Here is a 22777-nt window from a genome sequence, read left to right on the forward strand (position 1 = left end):
AATCAGTTCAAGAGCACCAGCAAGATAGTTTCTGATAGCGTGCATTTCTTGCGGCACACGTGACAACAATGGATGCAGCTTTGTGTCTGATATAACTATAGAAGCATAATCAAAGCTGCTGGAAACTGGCTGAAAAGGCCACCTCCACATATTATACATGCGATGGACCTTCATAATTACCTTTAGGTAGAATTAATTTTCACCATATCCAAACAACAGCTTTCTAGTGAAAAGTTGGCATTAATTTCTAGCAATTATTACCGCTCAACACTGAAAATTTGTGAAGCTGACACCGTGATTTGGTATTTGACTTGCAGGGGTTCTTTTTATTGCAGAGCTTTAATGTAACTGAAGCACAATCACGAGTGACATGGAATCCTCACAAGCTTAATTATCAGCCAAGCACATTTTCCCAACAACACATGCAAATTCGTTTGGACAAAGGACGATGAAAAATCACTATGTTACCAAAACGTCCAAATTCAATCAAGTTCAGTGAATAGACTAGCTACCAAGAAGTGCTAGGAGCATGAGAAACAAATTGAACAAGCCAAAATAGACTATTCAAAGCACTGATCACTGGTGACCAATTTGAATAAACATGGTAACGAAAGAGTTAAGAAACAAACAATAAAGTGTGCAAGGCTTCACCAGATTCTGAAGAGAATCTTGTTTTACCGAGATATGATCTGCACCTTAAGGTACACACGTCAACACGGCCCCATAGAGTGCAATAAAGAGTGACACCAGCCGGCTTTTTTAAGTAAAAGCCGGCTGCACAGGATCTGTATAAAAAGTATCAGAAATAATCTTTTGCCGACATAACAGTATGTGTCGCAATATGCCCACAATGTGTATGCACAATGGTGGGCATATCTTCAAGATGTGCCAAGTGCCAGATGTACATGTGTGATCACTCATAAGCCAGATCATGCTTTTAGTGGGCCACTATTGAGTAACTTGGTTCGAAGGCAAAATGCAGTGAACAATTTAACAGCAGTACAACATCAAACTTTGGGTCAGCCCAATGATACCTAATGATAAACAACATTGCGGCGATTCCTCAACCCCTTTACACCCCTGATTTGGCGCCTATTTTGTATCCCACCAAAGTGAAATCCTTCCTTAAAGGGGCCCTGAAACACTTTTTCAAATAACCATGGAATGAATTCACTGGAAGAGCTTACTGCTTCACGAATTCAACGCCGCAAAAGTTTTAAAAATCCTTCCAATGGGAGTGGAGTTTTAAAGGTTTGTCGCATGCTGCAATTGCATTCTCTCTTCTTCTATCCTGACGAAAGCACTGGAAGCTAAGCAGAAAGAGAAATGCCAGGGCCACAAAAAATTGTCACGCGTGCCTTGTTACCTTGAGCACTTTTTTTTTTCGAATGCGTGACTTTTTTAGTGTGATCACACACACACGTGTGGACAAGTAGCGGCCTGCCGCGGCGATCTCTGTAACGAGCGAGCACACCATGTTCAAATCACTGAATGGCTGATAGATGGGCTTGCTACGTGTGATTTTTTAAAAAATAATCCGTCATTTGTCGAGAGAAGAGAAAGCAATTTTTAACTGACTTTGATATCTTATTTTGAATTCCAGGCCGCGTGTTGCACTATAATATTTGACTCGCATGTTGTCGGAAGCCTCTACTACCGATCGGCAGCGTTTTCTGACCATCCTCAAAAAGTGTTGCAGGGCCCCTTTAAAGACACCACAAGGAGACCCTAAGTGCTGTCAAAGAAGCTTGAATGTGTGTCCTTAAGAGCCTCATGGAATTCGCCAACTAGAAGCCCCTAAGTCGAGAAAGCCAGTTACAAAAGTGTGTCGCTGCTCAAGAGACTTGCTTTGAAGACTGAGGCATTGTAGCCACATGTTTTTCCAAAACTATTCCTAACATCTTTCATACAAACCCTGAGTGTGTGTCCACAAACAGACAAATCTATGTATGCACACACACACACACGCACACAAATTATTGTTCTCCAGTTTCATCCCATATTTGTTCAATCATAAGACAGTCACAATAAGTATGAAAGAGTGCAGTTGGGGCAAGTTGCCAGATGCCTCCAAGCTAAGAAGCAAATAACCCTACCCACGAAAACCTCCAAGTGGTGCGAATGTTGCAAAGAAGCCCAAAGGAGTGAGAATGTAATAAATTTTCTCATTCTTGAAAATATTTTAAAATTAAACAAAAGTCTGTGAAATGTAAAAAAGATATAAAAAAATTACTTTCATTATTTTGAATGATAAAACAAATGGAGCTAGCTAGAGCACATATTGATTTTTTAACAGCCTTCCCCACTTTGTTTGTTGCAGATTTGCCGGTGCATGAATAATGTTTCTTGTTTCTTTCCCCATCATATGTATGTCTGATTTAAACACTCAACTGCATAATATAATATCATTGAGGAATTCACTATGTTAGTGAACAGGACAAGCACTAAAGTAAATATGTTTGCAGGAAAACCCAAATAACCTTATACAAGCAGCAAGCGACTAAAAAATTCTATAAGCGTGTCATTAAAAAAAAAAGACCAAATCCCCTTAGTCGAACTGCTCCGATCTGAAATACCAAAAAAAAAGGCAATTAGGTCACACCATCCCTACATAGGCATGAGAAATTATGCAGAGCTTTCATTAAAACATTGTCTCCAATGATCTTAGAGATGTTTACCGACTGTAAGTAGAACACTGGCAAGTTCAAAAATTTTATCATGCGGCACTTTCTTGCATCATTGCGGCCTGCACTGGCACAGACATTGAGTTGGGAGCTGACGATCAATGATTATTGTTGAAAAAAAAAAAAAACAACTCAAGTGAGCCTTGTTTCTTTTCATTGTGATGAGCTAAGAACATTGACTGCATAATACATGTATGCCCATTACATGCATGTAATGCATCTTGTCAGCTGTGGGACTACTTGAGTTGTAATATTTCGGGCTTTACGTGCTAAAACCACTACATAATTATGAGGCCATAGTAGAAGGCTCTAGAAATTTCAATTATTTGGTGTTCTTTAATGTGCACTGACATCCCACGGTGCATAGACCTCTACCATTTCACCTCCAATGAATATGCGACTGCAGTGGCTGGAACTCACGACCTGAAGTTCAGCCGCTGAGCACTGTAACTACTGATCCACCACAGTAGAGAACTACTGGATTGACTTTGCAACTTTTGATTTTAAAGATACGCTAGAAAAAAAGAAAAAAAAACCCCTTTGGATTTTGCTAGCATTCCATTTTCATACCATCAAACAGGTGTAGGCCGCAAGATCAAAAGTGCCACCAGAGCACGTCTTGAATTGGAGTACCAGTGGGCCTAAAGGTGGCACCACAGTGATCTAAAAAAACTGCTCGGTGACTGAAACTGACTGGGGAATTCTGGTTAATTCCCAATCTAACACAGGGAAAAATCTGGCATGGCTTTCGCAGGTGTATTGAGCATCGCTCGCACATCCATGCGTGCATCGGCGTGGGGCAGTAATTTTGGTTTCCTAATGCACATAGTTTCCAATTGATGTGCTTGTATGAACCAACTTCTGTTTGATTCATAAACTCTCAAAAAGTAACACCTTGGTCCTAGCTGGTTTATTGCCCAAAGGGTGTGATTTCAACTGTTCACACATTGAGGTTAGTGTACACAAGCGATGCCGCCATATATGCTAGCAAAAATGATGATAGAGAAATCTATTGATTCTATAGAGAAATATTTTTGGTTCTATATGAGCTGTATAGGAACTTTATTGGTCTTATTTGAATTCTATTAGCACCAATAAAAGCAATTGACTACACTTATTTGTCATCGATAAGACCAATAGGGTGCCTATAGATTGTAGCTATTTCTCAACTATAGAACCAATAGACACGTGTTATCATGATTAGGGTTCAGTAGGATATAGTTATTTGTCTCCTATTGGACTAATAAATGTGTATGGGCAGCTATTGGTGCGTATTGGTACCCATAGGCTGTAAAATGTGCCTTATTGAGCACCATTAGCACAAATTAAAACGAAAAAGGTTCGAGAGATGCTGCAGTGTGACACAGGCTGGAATAAACAATTAAAAAAAAGACTATAATGTCGCATGAAGGTGCTCTATGTTTTACATTTTATTTTTATTTGTACCACTGCTATTTCAGTTTGCTACACTTTTTATAAGCTTTTATAGTGTCTGCAGCTGAGTATATCTGACGAGATAAAAATATTGCCATAAAAAGTGAGAAAAAAATGATAAAAGAACTGAGACAGTCTGAAAAGTAGAACTGTTACATTAGACAGGACAGGTGCGTAGGTCTAGCCAGCAAAAACAGCGAGGACGTCCAGCTCAAGCGCCTCGTGCTCAGCGGTGACGATGTGACTGCCGAGCTTAGCATGACCCACTACTTCTTCATTACAAGACAAACGCTTAATTTTGTGTCATGACCACGACACAAGTGCTAAAGACAGCAAGCGTGCTTGCAAGCGGCTACAGCCACAAGCTCAGCTGGCGTGGTCAGAGAGAAAGAGAAGACTTTATTTAATTATCCGGTGGATGACTATACTAGCCCCGCGAGGGGAGGGTCATCGTGATGCGGCCACACATCGAGTGTGATGCGGCGGGATCATGCTTTGTGTTTGTATAGGTTTAGAAGTAAAGTAGCAAATTAGGCTAGTTGGAACACGCTCATCACGATCAGTGCACACTTAGACAATCTTTGTGCTGGGCACTTGTGTTTTTTGTGCTTTTTTGTGTGCTGATCGTGATGAGGTTTAAAAGTGTTTTAAAGTTAAATTTGCACAAATGGAATCACAACGACGATGCTAACATAGTCATATATGTCAAAGGAGTTATGCTAAAAGCAGCGTCTCGGACTTAAACATCAAGTGGTACCGGTGCCAACAAGATGCCCACCAAGGTGATTTCTTCAGAGCGTATACCCTGTCACTGTTAGGTAAGTGAACTGTTTTATATATTTGTTAGTTAGTAAAAGTTGCTTTTCTTGTGCTGATAATTCGTGCATTTTCCAGCAATCAAAGTGCATCACCATTAAAACTGTTTGGCCGCTTTATTTGTTCCAGTAGTTTTTCCACTCTACAGTACAAGACATTTGAACATTGTATGGGTGCATATACAGACACTGGCGACAGGTTATTGGTGACACGTTATTGACTAGCGCATTGTTTTCATGATAACTCAAAAAGACTAAAATATTTAATGTCTTCGTTGAGTCATAATAGTGTACTTTGGGGAGAGGAAAGAAGCTTATTGCCAACGAAAATCATGTGTGGCTGTCCCATCATTAATTAGCATTCATGCTCACTGAGCCCCAATCTGTTGCATACATGGCTGCAGTCAGTAGAGCGGCGCTTATATAGTGAAGCTTCTTGTGTGACTCCCAAAGCTCAGACACTGGGATTTGTTTAGAGCTAGTGCGATTTCGCCTTGCCCACAAGTGTCCGAAGTCCACTCAAGTGACTGAGGTTTTGTTTCTGGATACAAGCATAATCAAATTTGCTGCACAGCTGGGACAAATATTTGTCCCTTCTGCGTTAAGCTGTTACCTACTGCCAGCTCACTGGAATTTTCCTCATACTAGTCCTGCTTTTTTTTATTACTGTAATGCTTCATTTTCTTCTGTAGCTCTTCCAAAAAACTTCCTTCCTACTTCCCGGTATTTTCTATCACTTTTCATTTTCAGGCACTATCTGGATAAGTGGTTCAGTGGCATACATTTCCCAAGGAAGAACAGAATGCTTGGAAAGCTTGTTTTGGGGAAAATTGCCAATTTTATGAAATGATCCTGTTTAATTTATAAACACAATACAGGCCTCACTTCGAATGGATTTTTTTTGTTTCACTGAGGCGCTGCTATGTTGCAGTCTTCAAATGCCTAATATTTTCATTCCAAAGCCAAGAGTTCTCTACTGAGAAATAGGGTGATAGAGTTCCAATACACAAATACAGTACTAATAGAAATGTAGAATGCCAATAGACATATACACAACCAATATGCAATAGGCTAATAAAGTGCCAATAGACAAGTACACCAATAGACAAATAGAGGTCTAATAGACCACAATGCCATCTATAGACCCATAGAATACAAATAGACCAATATATTCAATAATTTAATAGGATAATTGTTTTTCAATAGGTGATTTTTGCTAGGGAAAAAACAATGCCACTATTCCTGCACAATTTCTGCCTCAAGAATCACAAAAACTGATAGGCTCTTGGTGGTGATAGCACAATGAGTAATCATTGGCAGCAGTTCATCAATTGTTTGGGTTTACGGGCACATAACTATGATTTTAATGTATTTGCACACATACACAGTGATGACAACATGAGTGTGCACACTAGTGTTCCTACAGTGAGCAAGTTAAGTGGTAATTTTTTCAATTGGAGCTACTACTCAAATGCCAAATTGGAATCAGAATCATTTGCTACCTGCCACCAAGGCAAGGAGTGGCTAACTAGTTTAAAATCGGAATCCCTCTAAGGAGCTTATGTTCAGAAGTAGCACAGAGGAGGTAATAAAAATACATAGTTGTGGGGCCTAATGCCCCAAAACCATGATATGAATATGACAAATGCCATAGTGGAGGGCTACAGGAATTCGTACCATCTAAAGAGAGAGAGAGAGAGAACTGAGAAAAAAGGAAGGCAGGGAGGTTAACCAGATGCTAGCATCAGGTATGCTACCCCACACTGGAGTTGGGGAAGAGAGGGTTGAAAGAGAAATAGAGTTCAAAAATAAATAAGAGCAAAACATGGGCACACATGCACGAACAAAATCAATCCACTCTCAGAGGCGTTCTGACAGGCCAGTAGTTCGCCGCTTGCACGGCTTTCTTCTGTGATGATGAGTCATGACGATGGCGCAGTATACTTTCTTCTGACAGCGGCTAATCATCTAACTTGTTTAGTGTATTAGAAAGGTATTGTCTTTCTAGGTTATTTTTCAGGCAGTCATACAGGATGTGCCGAATTGTCTATTCATCTCCGCAGTGTTCAAAGGTGGCGGTGGCGGCCATCCCTATGCGGAACGTACACGTACGCACAGATAAACGCCCAACCGTAGTCTGCACAAATCAGTAGCGTCACCTCGTCGAATTTTTGTTGGAAGTTGTAAGCTTAACATAGGATCAAGAGATCGTAATCTTGCATGCGTAAAAAGAGGCTCATTTTAATGTGACATGGAGCATAGGTGAGCAAGCATGCAGAGCTGTCTAGCAGTGTCCATCCTAGAGAGCGGTATTGGCTGGTCGTTGTCTTCCGAATGGACTGAACGGGCACCTTGATCAGCCCGTTCATTACCGATAATTCCACAGTGTTAAAGAACATCATCTAGTGTCCTTTAGCACCATCTAGTGTTCCTTAACAGGCATCTAAACCTAAATAAATGGGCCTCCAGCATTTTTTTCTCTATTGAAAATGAGGCCGTGGCAACCAGAATTTAGTCCTGTTACCTGTAAGTCAGCAGTTGAGCATGATAACCACTATAGACTGCCCTGGTGGGTAACACAGAAGTAGTCATTTGGTGTGTGAATATTTAAAGCAAGTGGGACTTGCTTATCCTGATGAGTAGGTGTTTTGGTTATTACTATAAGCTTGTTTCTCATTGTTAAACAAGGGAGCGATCAGAAACAAGAACATAAACAAGGAGCTCACAGTACACACACTCAACTTTCAACTGAGATTTAGTAGGAAAAAAATCCCACCATCTCCATGAAGTGAATGATGATGAAGGAGCTTTCTCAGAACTGATCGGGAGAACCCGTGAATCCTCCATACATGTCATCTACCATCATAAAAAGGCATGACGCATTGTTAAAGGGGTTATTGTATGCATATACACTTATATGTATATACTCAAGATGTACTGAATTACATATTGATGCAATTACATAAAACGATAACATTACTGATTACAAAGCTATGGGATGCATTTTCCTTAAAAGATTAGAATTTTGTGGTCGGTGAAGTATGTGGCAAGCTCTGACTTCGGGGTCTGCCTGTCGACGAGCCTTATTCGCAGCACAAAGTACACATAATGCTTTACAGATATGTAGTGGGTACCTCGCTTATCAGCAGAATGATGAATTATATAGTGGGTGCTTCTCTACTTCATAAAAGTTACGGTGGGTGTATAGTGGGTATATTTCTCAGCTGCACCTCTAGCGTACACGTCAACGGACATGACCAGAGCATAAAAAGCTTGGCGAGCAAGCTCCTGAAACATGAAAATTGATAACAGCAGCCAGTAAGCGGGATAACATCAGTGGTGCATCCACTCAGTAACAAAAGTGAGAAGACCTCACCACAAACACTCCATCATGGCCACACACTTCTGCCGACTCAGCTGTCTAGCACCCAAAGCAATAGAAATGTGCAATATTATCATACCACTTGACTCTTGCATTAAGCATGCTTAGAGTGACACATGCACCAATTCACTAAAACCGAAATATCGATAACACAAAAGGAAGTAAGTCCCACCGAGGCTAAACAAGCCATCAAAGAGAACTGCCTAATTTGTAGAAAACAAATAAACCCACCAGTGAATACAATCTGACTAGAACACTACTAAGGGTACTGAACAGAACTTCAACGGAGTGCTTAACCAAGAAGCCACGTGATCAAAGAAAAAAGAACGTTTTTGAGAAGCAGCACAGAAAACGAAAACAAGTCTTGATTATCAATGCACCGCGTCAGTAAACGGGGCAGGGAGTGGGGGGGGGACACTTTACTTGAGAACTACAGCAAGTTATTAACAATGCTTAAACAATAAAGAGCTGCATCAGTGTACAGAAACGGGCATGCATCGTATAAACAAAAACCGCACCACCATGAGAACCACAGCTCGAAGTGCAAGCTTGCCATGTCAAATAATAAAGCCTACAGATAACATCGTAACAAGGAGACAACCTGGTCACAAAACATGATAGAAATCACACTAGTACATTTGTCACCAAATTTGAGAATATGTAAAGCTCCTATTATTTCTCTTTCTGCTCTGTCCTGTGAATGCTTGAGGAAGGCATTCAGATGATAAAATAGACACATGACAAAACAGCAAAACGGCACTTGCAGCCAACAGAAATGAGGCGGTGCTATCTGCATTACTATCTTCTTCAGTTAGACACAATGATTTTGCCCACAAGTGGTTATACGGCACTGAGCAGCTTCAATTTAACTTGACGCAATGCATGCCCAATGTTACAAAAACTCGAACATGGTGGAACATGTTGAAAACGAGTTTTCAGCCGCGGTCAGTATGCTGGCACAAAACTTGTGTGTTACATCGCGATTTACTAGATATCAGTTGCCAATTACTTTAACCTCTAATATCGGTATGCATGTGTGATATTGCTGGAGATACTTGATAATGTATAGCAGTGTAGAGCATGTTTCAGGCTAATTAAACACAGAAGTTTCATACTGTGGTAGCATTATTGAAAAATAAAATTGCAAGATGAGGAAAATTGTGCTTTCTACAGTGCTCTTATGCAAAATAAGAAAAGTATTTACATATTCATGAAAAAAATGGAGGTGTATTGGTATAATAGACAGTGTCTATTGTTTTCTTGACACTTTCGGTAAGTCAGCATTTGGTTAAATCACGCGTTTTTTGGGGTCCTGTAAAATCCCAATTAATTACTTTTTTGCATATATATATCGACCAATTCATTTTTGACTATCTTCTATATATCAATGTTTTATTTAGAAGGATACAAATAGAAGTACACGAGATTACAGAAGTGTAATTAAATAGAAGCTGCACAATCACATCAAATACAACAAAACGAACCTCAGGAATTGTCAGACACAAAGCCCGTCAGTGGAAGAAAAGCCTTTCATTGGCAAAATTACACATAATATTGATGTGTTCCATCTAAGATCGTCAGAAATATTAAGACCAAAATATTTTATAGGCTTAACGTCAGAGAGTAAGACATTGCGTGTTGAATACTGGAAGAGCAGATTGGTACATTTGCACAAAATTTTTCTAAAAATTGTTTTGTCAAAGTTGATAGCCATCTGCCAATCACTACACCATTTTACAATTCTTCTAAAGCCATCATTTAGACATAGCTGGTCGCTGATGCTATTTATTTCTGAATACATTATGCAATCATCGACATATTCTTGAGTTTGCGCAGGAATGTCATGAACAATGTCGCTGATAAAGAGAAGACACAAAAATGATCTGAATCATAAGGAATGTGAGAGTCAATGGGAAGCTTTCTAGAGCAATGGTTCCTGAATGAAACATAATGTTGTCAGTTTAAATGATATACACAAAGCTAAGTAACAATTCTACCAATACACAGAGTGACATCATAAGTGAGGAGCGGCTTTCAGTGGGAAACCTTGTCAAATGATTTTGCAATGTCCCTGAAAATCGTACCAGCCCATCTACATGAATTTATTGCCTTAGCAAAATTTTGTGCAGTAGTTATACTCAACGAATGCATACAGAAAATCCTTTTGTGAAACAATACTGATTGCATGAAATCTTATTTTTGAAAGGAACTCAGTGATGTGCTTGTGTAATATTTGCTCGAGAATTTTGCTTGATGAAATGGAAGAGATAAGACAATAGTCAAGCTGTGCTGCTTATTACAATTCTCTATTTAAGTTCCACTTGTGCCATTTTCTAGTCGATCAGTATCTTGCCTTCAGTTAGCGATTTACAAAACAGTCCCACATGCAGATATTTAGAGACCCACGGTGATATTGCTTTAAGAACTCATTTGGTGAACCATCAGGACCAAGTTATTTCTTGATATCAAGGTTAAAAAGCATAAGCAATCCATTCTCATAATTAGCAATGTCCCACTTAGAGAGTACGAAGCATGAAGCTATGACACTGAAACATTGTCATGTGTAAACAAAGTCCTAAAGAGTAAGTTGAATGAATCTGCTATGACTGCATTATTAAAACCCAAAACACCATTTATCATGAGAGCATCGTTAATTTATTTACTAAGAGAAATAGGGCTCTAGAACTTTTCAGGAGATGTTGAAATAAATTTTGGAAGTTTCTAATCAGTGTCGCCTTGTTTACAGAAACATTGGAGTTTAGCTCCAAAAATTTAATAAATGAAGCACCCAGATCGCTTGCAGCATGTACTTCTTTTCGCTTTCAGACAATTTAATCGCCCCCTTAATTGCAACGTGTCACGAGAAATACAAACAGATTTGCCTTTTATTATCTTTAAACGGGCACAGCAAAACTCTTTCAGCATACGGTAAGAAAATGCTGCCAGTTATTCGAGGCTCTTGAGAACATGCGAGCAAAACATTATAGTGCAGCCTGCCACCTGGAATTTTTAAGTAATTTTTAAAGTCAGCCAGAAATCAGTCCCTCTTCTCTTTACAAATGGTGCCATGTACTAAAATTACTACGCCATATACGCAAAGTGCAAGGCCGTTGAGTGATTCGAGCATCATGAGCATGTCCTTGGAGATTGGGCACCGGCAGGTTTCTTCCTGGCTGTCCCAAGCGTGTCAAGAAAGTGTAATTTCAGAGGTGGGCATGGCCAATTCTTCCTTCGCAACATGACATTCGCCACCAAAGCATTGGGGTAGCTGTTGTGTTTTTGGTGCACTAAGATGAGGTGAGGAAAAAATGGCGGTTTTGCACTTGTATAGGACTTGTAACTGACATTGATATGCCAGCTTAATCTGTAAGTTAACAAAGTGGCTGACTAAGCTAGTTAGTTTGGCATGCTTAAGGTTTAACAGCACAAGAAAAATACACGGTGGACAGAAAAAGGATGGGACAAGCACTGACTTCCAGTCATGTTTCTAAAATGCCTTAGAGAGGTCCTGTTACCACGTATTGGAAGCTAGTATCCTGGCACAATCAAAGCGCCTAGAAAGAGAAGGGTAACAGAGTAACATTAATGGTAACAGAGGTCACCACAGTGGAAAAGCGGGAAAAGATGGCAGTCATTCCGTATATGCACTCTGTGTCACATCACCTAAAGAAAATAGGACAATGCATCAAAATGAAGGTGGTCTTTAGTGCCCCTGACGAGTTGTCCCAGTAGACAAACAGGACCTGCCCCATAAAAAGAAATGGAAAGCAGTGCATGATAAGGCACAGGACAGAGTTTGTTGACTGTTCGCTAGGCACACAGTCATAACCAGTATGAAATCAGAATGAAAGAAGCCCACACGAGCTTTAGATCGTCGTCTGTACAAATAACAGAAGATGGAATATCATTTGAAATAGCTGAAAAGATGCCACCTTCTCTACGTGAAGTACGTCAAAAACGGTAAACGCGAAACTGCACGGCATCATTAAACACTTCAGCATCGATGACATGTGCAGATAACCATATTTCAGTGAGAGCAATCATTTTCGCTGAGCATGTATCAATCATGGCCAATAAGAAATCGTGTTTGTTAGAGGCACTCCTTACGTTTGAGTAAAAAACTGGAACTTGCGAAAAAACAGGTCAGCCACTAGCTCTCTTACACCGCTACATAGATGGACGTGATGGAAGAGGGAATGAACACCCAAGATTATCGCTGCGTTTCCAAGTTTCTTAATGAATTTGATCAGTAATGGCATTGTGCACACATCATTTTTGTTCAGTACTAGCTTGTCATAACGTAGCTTAAAAGGTTTGGAAGAGGCTTGGCTCTTAGCATAGGCTATCAATTTTCTTCGAGCGGTACGAATAGCAGCAGAGAAATCCTCGCTTATACTAAGGTTTTTTTTATTCAGTTAACCGCACAGAGACAGTAGTTTTTCTTTGATTTTGAAGTTACTAAGCTTTACAATAACAGGATGAGATTTATTAGACGTGAAAGAGCCAAGGCAATGTGCACGTTGTATTGCGTCTGATGGCAATGTGTCGGTAATGTTTTTGATTACTCAGACTACATGCGCTTCAGTTTCATGCCACTGTTTCACTGCTATCAGGGAGACTATGAAAATTAAGTTGTTGCGCTGCAATTGATGTTCCAGCTCGTTTAGACGGCTTCAAAAAGGCTGTTCTGAGCGCAAACTTTTTCGACAGTTTTTGCCAGGCTAGAAACTTTAAATGTGACCACTTCCACATTTAGCGACTTTTCCTTTAGTGTGTCCAGACTTTTCGTAATACCAGATATCCTTAATTTAAGTGATTGTTATTCAGATCTTATAGCCTTAACATCAGCAGTGATTTCAGTTTGGAATTTAGACATTTGAAGAAAACGCGTATGCAAGTATATATATTTCATGAACTTGAGGATAAGGTTCGTCGGCGCAGCGGGATCAGCTGGTAAATAATCAATGTCCAACGGAAATTCAGAGTGGGTGTTAGGACCAGGGTTTGTTTCAACACCTCCCGAGCATAGCAGAAGAAATGCCATGGTGTTTGTCAAGGCTTTGAAACTCTGAGATTTTGGGCAGGAATCTCAGCCAGGAGCGTTATAAAGGTGTGGTGCCACCAAATTCTGAGGCTATCCCAAGCCTGTTGTAGGTTTCCTCTGTATGCAAGCACTTTTCACACGAAGGGGCGGACAAAACAAATGCGTAGAATATATTTTAATTTACTTTTAAAAGTGTAGCTTAATTCCCACTCTCATGATTTCGACCCATCGCTTGCGCAGCAACACTGACATTTAAGAACATGAGAAGCAACGCCAGTTGTCGTGATGTCACACCAGATTTGTAGTGACAAGTGTGTTGGCGTCCTTTGCAGAGAAATAAACTGTGCGTCCGTGAAGGACACTGGGTGCTTTCGAAGAGACACTTGACGCGTCCTTGTCCATCAGAGACACCGCACGCGTCCAATAGCGGGGCTGCCCCATGCTCTTTCAGCGTATCGGCGCCAATAAAAGGCGGCTTTTTCGTCCACATTCTGTACATACGATGTAAATATAAACGCCTTGTTTCTTTCTGGCTGCCTTTTGCCTTGCCACTGCCTGGATGCTACTGCAGCTGGCTATGGCAACTGTCAGCGCATTTGTTTTTCTAGCACTTGTGTGGCACGTGCATGTGAGAGCAGACGAAACTCAGCACGATGTGCGTTGCAGCTTTGTGTGGTGACGTGGCCAAGCCACCTATAGATTGATATGTCACTGCCCAACTCTGCTCCGTGAAACCGAAACCGAAAATGGTCCACATAAGTAGAGTAATATTAAACTATCTAGTGAAAATACACGAATCTTGGTGTGTGTATCATGCTTCCTGGAGCTAAAGGAAATGCTTACAGCAAAGAACACGAATTCCACAAATTTGGTGTCTCCCCCCCTTTAAGGTTGACTTGGCGACGGGATTAATGCTGCAGCAGTGGTCATACTTGTACCCGCCGAAACATATTTCGCCGAAGTCAATTACTAAGATAATTTTTACTAGACAGAGGTTTGTTTTAATGGCAAAAGCCAGAGACAGTTCAAAAATCTGATAGGCCACATTCAAAGATATTACATTGTGACTCCTCGAACATGTTCTAAGTTATACTCAAGTCGGAGACTAACATTTCTGTTGAACCTTTGCACGTGCTGCTAACATCTACACATACACACACACACACACACATGTAAACGCAGGCACTCGCACACACGCGTGCTCGACAGAATATTTGGTTTATCGAGTGAACATGTATGCGAGTGTACAATATATTTATACATATGTTTATTATGCTCTAACTGCTAGAGCACTCCGAATTGTTGTCCAGGGAGAAGGTGCAACACAGGCAAATTCGCAGGCCAATCACAAACTTAGAAAGGCCAACTGAAATACTCATCATATATTTTAAGCTGATAAATAAAGAGATGATTGTCATAAATTTAAAGCAGCCTAATGAGAAATTTAGTACACGGGCAGTTGTAGTGAGCACAAGTTTTATTGTTCAGCGATGAGGCAAACAGAGTAAGAATATAAGGAGCATAAAGCTGCAAAAATATACGACAAATTAAAAATATTTATATTGATTCGCTTCATCTGTTCATCCCTTTCCATTAACACGACTATAAGGGCACATTGAAAAATTTTCGCAACTAGCGACATAACACACAACAAGAAATGCACAGAAGGAAGAAACATGCCAGGCCGTAAACATGTAATTATGTAAAATTGAAAACAACATACATACTAGTAATCATATATTTTGAAGAAATGAAATATAATCTATGCACGAATGTTTAACACAGCAGAATACTGTTGATTATCTTTTTCAATTGACAAGAAGATTATCCTGCCCATTACAAGTCATATTATATGCCACATATGTTACCTCAAATTTACGAGAATCGTTACATCCAAACATGGGTTGTTGCATTGTCGTTAACACCTTTCGTATCCGTGAACCATGTCTGTAAGTGAAAGGTTTTCTACCAGAAAGCAAGGAGTAGGCAACAGGAGACAACAGAATCACTCTGCCACGGTGATTTTAAGCAATATATCTCAATCGGTTTAACTTGTACCCTTACAGCTGGATGAAAAGTTGCACATAGTGATTTTACCTAAACCGTCTTTTTTTACTACCCGCCACAATGGTCCAGTAGTTATGGTGCTCCTTTGTTGACCCACAGGTCGTGGAATCAAATCCTTGTCGTATTTTCGATGTTGGCAAAACTGCTTAAGGTCCGTACACTTCCATTTAGATGCACATTAAAGACCCAAAGTAGTAAAATTTCAGGAGTACCCCACTATAGCGGTTCTCATTCTTATATTGTGGTTCTCATAATAGTGTCACATAATCACCTTGTAGCTCACAGAAGATCAGTGTCTATGGTGGAGATAAGTTTTTTCCTATTTAATTTATTGTGTGCTTCCACTGATGACTCCATCTTTTTAGTGATTGAATCACCTTTGAGTACTTCTAGAAAATTTGTTACCTATAGAGCAACGGTACGTCTTGTGGTAGTCACAATCGTTGAGGCTGCTGAAACTTTCGAGCGCATTCTTCTAAAGTGAGAAAGGAGAAGGAACCAAGCTTGCACGAAGAACTTGGTGCGCCTCCTTACTTGAACTTTCTTTTCCAAAAAGCACACATGCCTTTTTCTCTAATGATATTTGGAATACACCAGCAGCCAAGAAAAAAATTCTTGCCAATGAGGCTCGAACTTCAGTTTGTGCTTACTAGGTGAGGGAAAGCTGCAGTTAGTACCTGGTTTCATGTCATCATTAGCAAACATAGTCTAGTCTCATCGTGCTGTAACTCCAGGCGTCTTGGCCTGTTAAACACGCAAATACCAATGTCATTGACAGGAATTGTGGTTTCCGTGCATGCATTATATATGCTCTGATCGGTTTTCAGGAGCTCTTTCGGCACATGAGACATATTCAGGCATTGCAAAACTACAGCTGGGAACCATTTATTCGGCTGCTGTAGCTTTTTTGAAAGCAAATTGTCAAGTATGCACTGAGAGTTCAAGAAATGATCATCAAAGGTTATCTCACAGCGTTTTGGCGCGACCATCAAGTCTCAAAGAAGGGCCCTGTTTGACACAAAACACAAACTACCCAGCAATACGTGTGGACAGCATGTTTCAATGGGGTGACTTCGCATTGCTAGAAGGCAGCGCCCTCCGAAAAGTTTGGGCAGTGGAACTGAATGCGAGAAATGAGAATTTAGCAACGATACATGTCGGCTGGTAAAGTTCCCTCTTAAACACTAGCGCTTGTTTCTCCCCTGGCGGAAAAATTCGTGGATATATATTTCCTCCTCTTTTCTTCAGCTGCTGGTAAAATCACGCTCACTCAGTATTTTACTCTGCGGGCAAAACGTCTCACGTTTATGATTGCACCCCTATGGAAAGCTGGTAGTTTCTTTTGCATTGTGATGCCACGTCGCAAATATGAATTAACGCAAAGCAGTTGATTCCAGCAGCGAAATTCCCGTGATTCGCATGAGAAAACCGAAACAAACAACCGCCAGGCATGCATGGTGCACAGTACAGCATAAGTAAGCTCGTGTGGCATGCGCTGGCAGCTCTCGTCAGAGTTCACGCATTCTATGGAATCGATTATGTTGTACTATGCTCTGAACAAGACCAGAGTTTATACTTTCAACACTAGTGAATCTATCACTCGATATTTTGTGTGGTTTGAAGCTGCTCCTGTTCACACTGGCGTAAGCTGCAAACATGAGTGCAAGAGCAGTGTATACATGGCGTATAACATCTTGAGGCTGCGCGGTGCGGTGAAATATTCTGTATGGGTTTGAATATGTTCACATAATGGGAAATGACGGCTACATGCTTGCAAACAACGAACGACACCTTGCCGCAACGCTATCGTTTCAGGGAGCAGAGCAGCGAAAGTTACGAAAAAAAAAAAAACTACAACATTACGCCTTTTTGCATGTATTTAAGTTTTCTAGCGTATATACCAAGCAAACAAGCAATTTATAAGTGAGTAGGTATAGTCTGGTCCCGAGTGAATTTCCGATTGAGACCAACTGAACATTTTTTAACAATGATTGCCTTGCCTTCGCAGAATGCACGATAAAGCCTTTGAGATTAGAGTACTTCACTGATATCAAAAGTCATATTGCAACTGTAAGGTCAGCCAAGGTTGCAAGAAAGTCTGCCCGAAAAATAATGCGTGAGAAATTGTGTTGCCACCGGGCAGCCTAATTTACAAAAAAAAAATCACTTATTGCATATCGCAAGCATGTGTGGATGCACAAAGTAAACTAAGAAACGTTGACCAAAAGCCACCGGGCAGCCTAATTTACAAAAAAGAAATCGCTTATTGCATATCGCAAGCATGTGTGGATGCACACAGTAAACTAAGAAACGTTGACCAAAAGCTATCACAGCGTCAGGGCTGCTTGACATATGAAGCTGAACATGAAAAATCTTTCCCATAGCCATGCAGTCACTCTCATTCTATGTTGTACGTTGAGCCGTCCTTGACTTATGAAACGCACTTTGCCCCGATCAGGACTATGTCATTTACGCTTAACAGATATTAACGATTAATGATGTCTTCTCCTATCGGGTGGTTCGTTGCAATAATGCGTTTTCGAAGACTAGTCCAATCAATGGTGCGACGGGAGGCCGTTGCTCCAAACGACTAATGTACCTGTCATTTACGGTATTTTACTGTTCTTACTTTACTTTTACTTACTCTCTTCACAAGCATACCTATACACACGAGGAGGGGGAGGGGGGGTCTCATGACTTTGATATACATGTACACAATCTGCTCAAACTACCATGGATAGTCACGTCACAGAAGAAATCTGATGCCTCTACCACTACCCCTCCCCCCGTTTGGTAGGTGTGAACCCCCTCCCCTGAAAAAAATATCTGGCTACGTCCCTGCCCAACTCCTAGCTGTGATTATGGTTTACAATGATATCGAATCGAGGTTGCCTTCTACAGGGTTATATCTTTCTAATTGCCTCATCATAAATATACCCAGGCTTAATTTACTTCATATCATTTTCAAGTTGAGAATTAGTGGCATGGCATGGTATGCATACCAACATTCTAAAAAAGAGCCCTTTATATATTGTAAGTTTCTATTGGTAGAACTTCCACCAGGCGTAAGCTTGGGCGAGATTGCAGTTTATAGTTGGGCACAGCTCAAGTGCAGGACACAAGCATGTAAACGGTACAAGCCACTACTCATTTGTTTTCAATTTGACCTCTCTTCTTTTTCTTCCTTCACTATTGTAAAACTTTGACTATGTACCGTTTTCATAAATGCAATAAGCCGCTGTTGGTGAGTGTTTTAATACTTCACTCAGTCTTTTGCTATAGTTCATCTCCTGCAACATTGTGAAAATGCAGTGAATGAAAGGTCTCAATAATTTCTCACTGTGCCCTCAACATTGCACACATTGCAATAAAAAATAAACATTATTGAAAAATGTTAGTTTTCCTGATTTCATGGCTTTGTTTATTTTTCAGGATTTTTCGTGCACTTCCTCGAGTGCCAATGCCACAGCTTTAGTAGTCGCCTGCAAGGTTGCCACCATCATGAAGCACCAAAAGGAGCATCTGTAGTTTTGATGATAATACTATATGATAATATATCTGAAGATATGCCTCATTCAATCACTGATATTATCAATGCAGGAGTGCTGCTAGATGTATTGGGCCTTTCGCTCGTGACACTGATGAAGCACTTATGCGAGGCTAATTCCAATAGTTCATAGTTTCAACTGGCTAATACAGAACGAATACACCAATATAGTTCTGATAGGCTGGTGCAGGTACAGCTACAATGACGAGCTGAGAAGAGAACAATGGGGAAACAACTGCAACCAGTTGCAGTGGGGACCCAACTGGGAAATATTCTATAAACCATTTAAACTGGAATCTGTTGGGACCAGTTACATTCTCAGTTGCATATTTATATTTTTTTCAGGGTTGACACTAATACAATTTCACTTGAATTTCACATTGAAGTTTAGAGACTCTATAGCTGCTTGATCCGCTTCATCTCTCTTGACTTCACACCTCCAGGCTTACAAAGCAATCACATGTATCATAGTATGCACTGTCCTTTCTTTTAAACATTGCCACCTCTTTATAAAATTAAATAAATGTCAAAACTCACATGGACGGTTGTCTATTTTAAACCACCTGTAGCTTTTGTCATCCCTTTTCAATTTTTCCACATGCTCGGCAGACAATAAATCAAGACGAACTCGGGTCTTTGCTTTAGTAAGGTTCAGGCGGTCCTCTTCAGTCCACCTTTTTAATTTTATAGACCAATCCTGAAATCAAGCAGTACACACAAATGATAAACTGTATTGTCTTTACGATTTATTATTGTTATGTTTAAAAACTGTGATGTCAGGCTGCAGGAAAAAATAAAAAAGCCACTGGTTTCAAGACAAGCATGGTCAAACAAGTACACTAAAGAATAATCAATATGGCTTCTGCATACTGTTGAAAGGTCAATCAATTATAAAGTGTAAACATCTTCCAACTTGCACATCAACTTCTGCCAGACAGCAAACACAGTAGTGATACGCTAAGGCAAGATAGCGAAACATTCATGCTTTATGGTGTGTCACAGGAATGTGCTCAATAATAGAAAATGTCATGAAGGCCAAAACTTTTTGGAGAGAAGACAAGTTTTGTGGATGCAAGCTGTATCGCTGTGAGGGTTTCTTTTGCAATTGCCTTTGTTTATGCTACAAACAATAACTTGAAAGATCCAAAAATGAAGCTTTTTAACATTATTAGCCAATGGGAAAATTGACTAACACAAAACATAACAATTTTATTTATCATGCTCATTGCAATTTTTTGAGGTGATTGCCCAGTAGACAAAAATAAAAAGTACTTCGATTCATGCTGTGAATTGTGGTGTCAGCAAAACTGCAGTGTCACCTGATTCGATCAACCAATGTTACATAGCAATTGAACAATTGAACAATGCAGTGCAAATGACTGACAGCAAGGTAATCAACTGCAGCTCCTCAAACGTCCTCTCTACATGTGGCTTTCCCATAGTGCTATCAGAACACAAATTAGACTGATCATTAAATGGGTCCTCTCTGCATGTGTTTCATGAGATTCAGAATACAGACACCGGAAGACACATTTTTCTGTTCATTGTTTTGGAATAAAACCTTGAATATTATAGCTAATTACAGCTAAGATAACTTAAACAACACTAAGCAAAAACTTGCACATTCATAAGGAATATGCCCCTTTCATTTTTATCCATTGCATTTAAAAGAACTGGGCAAAATCATAGAATATTTCCTGTATAACTTTGATGGAGATAGCCACCTTTTGCTTCAATTCATGGTATGTTTTCTGTTCGCAGAGACAAATAAATCCCAGGATATGAGCCATATCGAGCTTACTTGTAAAAATCATTCCTGTCACAATGGCACCACTAAACCAAACTTTACTATCTAACTAACCAACTAATCAATCTTGGCACAAAAAGGCTTTTCTAAAGAACATATCAGGAACAGAGACCTTCGTTCACGCGGCACAACACGCCAGCGGCAACAAGTATCCCGTAGCAGTCATCCATGACAAAGGAAAACTCCTCTCAGTAGCTTCAGTAAAGACCTCCTCGGTCGAAGTTGCAGAACAGGCTGCTATTGCTCTGGCATTACTAGACACAAAATGCAATATCGTATACACTGACTCCCGGGCGGCCGCTAGAGCATTCGCATCAGAATTGATAGCCAAAGTGGCAGACAGGATTTTTCACTGCAAACATCCATCAGATATTATTCATCACATAGTCTCCAGCACACATGAAACGAGACATACTTCTAGGTCACCTGAATCCCAATGAGATAGCCCAGGACCTAGCGTGAGGTTTTATATACCGCAACGAGATGGTGTCTCGAATAACTTTGGGGGAGCTTGCTCCAGACTGCATACTCTGGATGCTCCAAATGAGGTCCCACCTCTCTAGGGGCTTTCTGAGCATGCTCCACCTCGATATTGGACCACTATGCCCAGATTAATGCTAAATTTTGCTCCTCAGGACACATGCCCTGGCAGTGCCCTGCGTTGCAGGACATAATGACAGCCATCAAAGACCCAAGACAAGACTCCAGGCTCTCTGTTCAGAGAACATGTGAATGAGTGGAAAGGTACAGCCTCGCTGTTCTGACATGGGACTAGCCGACGGCTGGGCAAGCCTACCTCGTAGGCCGGCTGCTTAGCCTCTCAGGACATAAATAATGTTATTTGTCTGTCAATTTTACAAACTTCCCTATCTAGCAAAAAAAATTTGAGCCTAGTCAACCCTTCAATAAATTGAGTTTCAACTGTAGATGAAACTCAAGCACATTGTAAAAGAAAGATCGCTGCTTGAAACATGTAAAATGTGAGTGGCATCGTTATACTGACACCTCAAACATACAGCCTATCTGAATACATGGCAACAGTGTTTTTGCAAAGAACATTTATTTTTGAATAATAAGTACTAACTGGCCTCTAAATATGCACACAATATATTATAAGTCTTTTTGAGGAGCTGCGATTCCAGCTACATTTAAGCAGACCAATGACACATACTATGGCAACATACAGAGGCACAGCCAGAAGTTTTTATCAGGTGGAAGGTACCCTTTTGAGAGTGTTTATCAAAAAAGGCAGAAGTTCAGGGGAAGATGAAAACTTAATTGAATGAAAAATTCTTGAATATGGGGTGTCATGTGTTTGTATATGTGCACATATATAAAATACAAATGTAAAAATGGGGGGAGGGGGGCTTACCTTCAAACCACCCCATGGCTGCACCATTAGCACATTCAAGTATCATAGAGATTTCCAGGTTAAACTAATTTCTGGCAAAGTATTCAGTAACATTTGCATAAAAGCACAGCAAGCTTGTGTTGCCTAGCAGTACAGCACTACTTTCTGAACTGTCATGACCATGGATAGGGTCCTTTCTGTAAAGCACTGGTTTACATTACCTGAACTATATCACAGACGCCTTTCATCTGCTTACAAGCCATTTATAGACAAGCTGAAGCATGCTGTCTTTTTACAGCAGGGCTGTTATGCTTGGGGTTTTCCATGTGTGATAGACAGAAAATTATCATCATGAACAGACACAAGCTATATTCGTTCATTTCTACTTTGCTCTGAGAACCTGTGTGCCGATTCATCTGCCCCGAGATGTAATAACTCTGACAGGTGATGGAATACATATGAAAAGAGGGAAAGAAAAAGAACGATTGGTTGCAAAAAATAAATTTTTGCCAAAAAAAATTTTCTTGGCTAGGTGAAACTCTGAGCTCGCATTCCCACGATCTGAAGGAGGGCATTGTAACCACTCAGCTATAGAGGCCTTGGCAAAGCATAACGCAGGCATGTGTAGTATAGTTCGTAAGGTGGT

The 22777-nt window shown here is 40.3% G+C and overlaps 1 protein-coding gene across 1 annotated transcript in view; it reads right to left on the bottom strand.

The window, feature by feature from the left end:
• Nucleotides 1–22777, bottom strand: part of LOC142775100 (uncharacterized) — a 32275-nt gene that overhangs the window by 2903 nt on the left and 6595 nt on the right. The window contains exon 3 of the mRNA XM_075876425.1: nucleotides 19511–19670. Within this exon, the coding sequence (XP_075732540.1) occupies nucleotides 19511–19670 (160 nt within the window). The remainder of the gene's footprint in view (nucleotides 1–19510; nucleotides 19671–22777) is intronic.

The sequence above is a fragment of the Rhipicephalus microplus genome, chromosome X (assembly GCF_043290135.1).
Source record: "Rhipicephalus microplus isolate Deutch F79 chromosome X, USDA_Rmic, whole genome shotgun sequence".
Classification (NCBI taxonomy): Eukaryota; Metazoa; Arthropoda; class Arachnida; order Ixodida; family Ixodidae; genus Rhipicephalus; species Rhipicephalus microplus.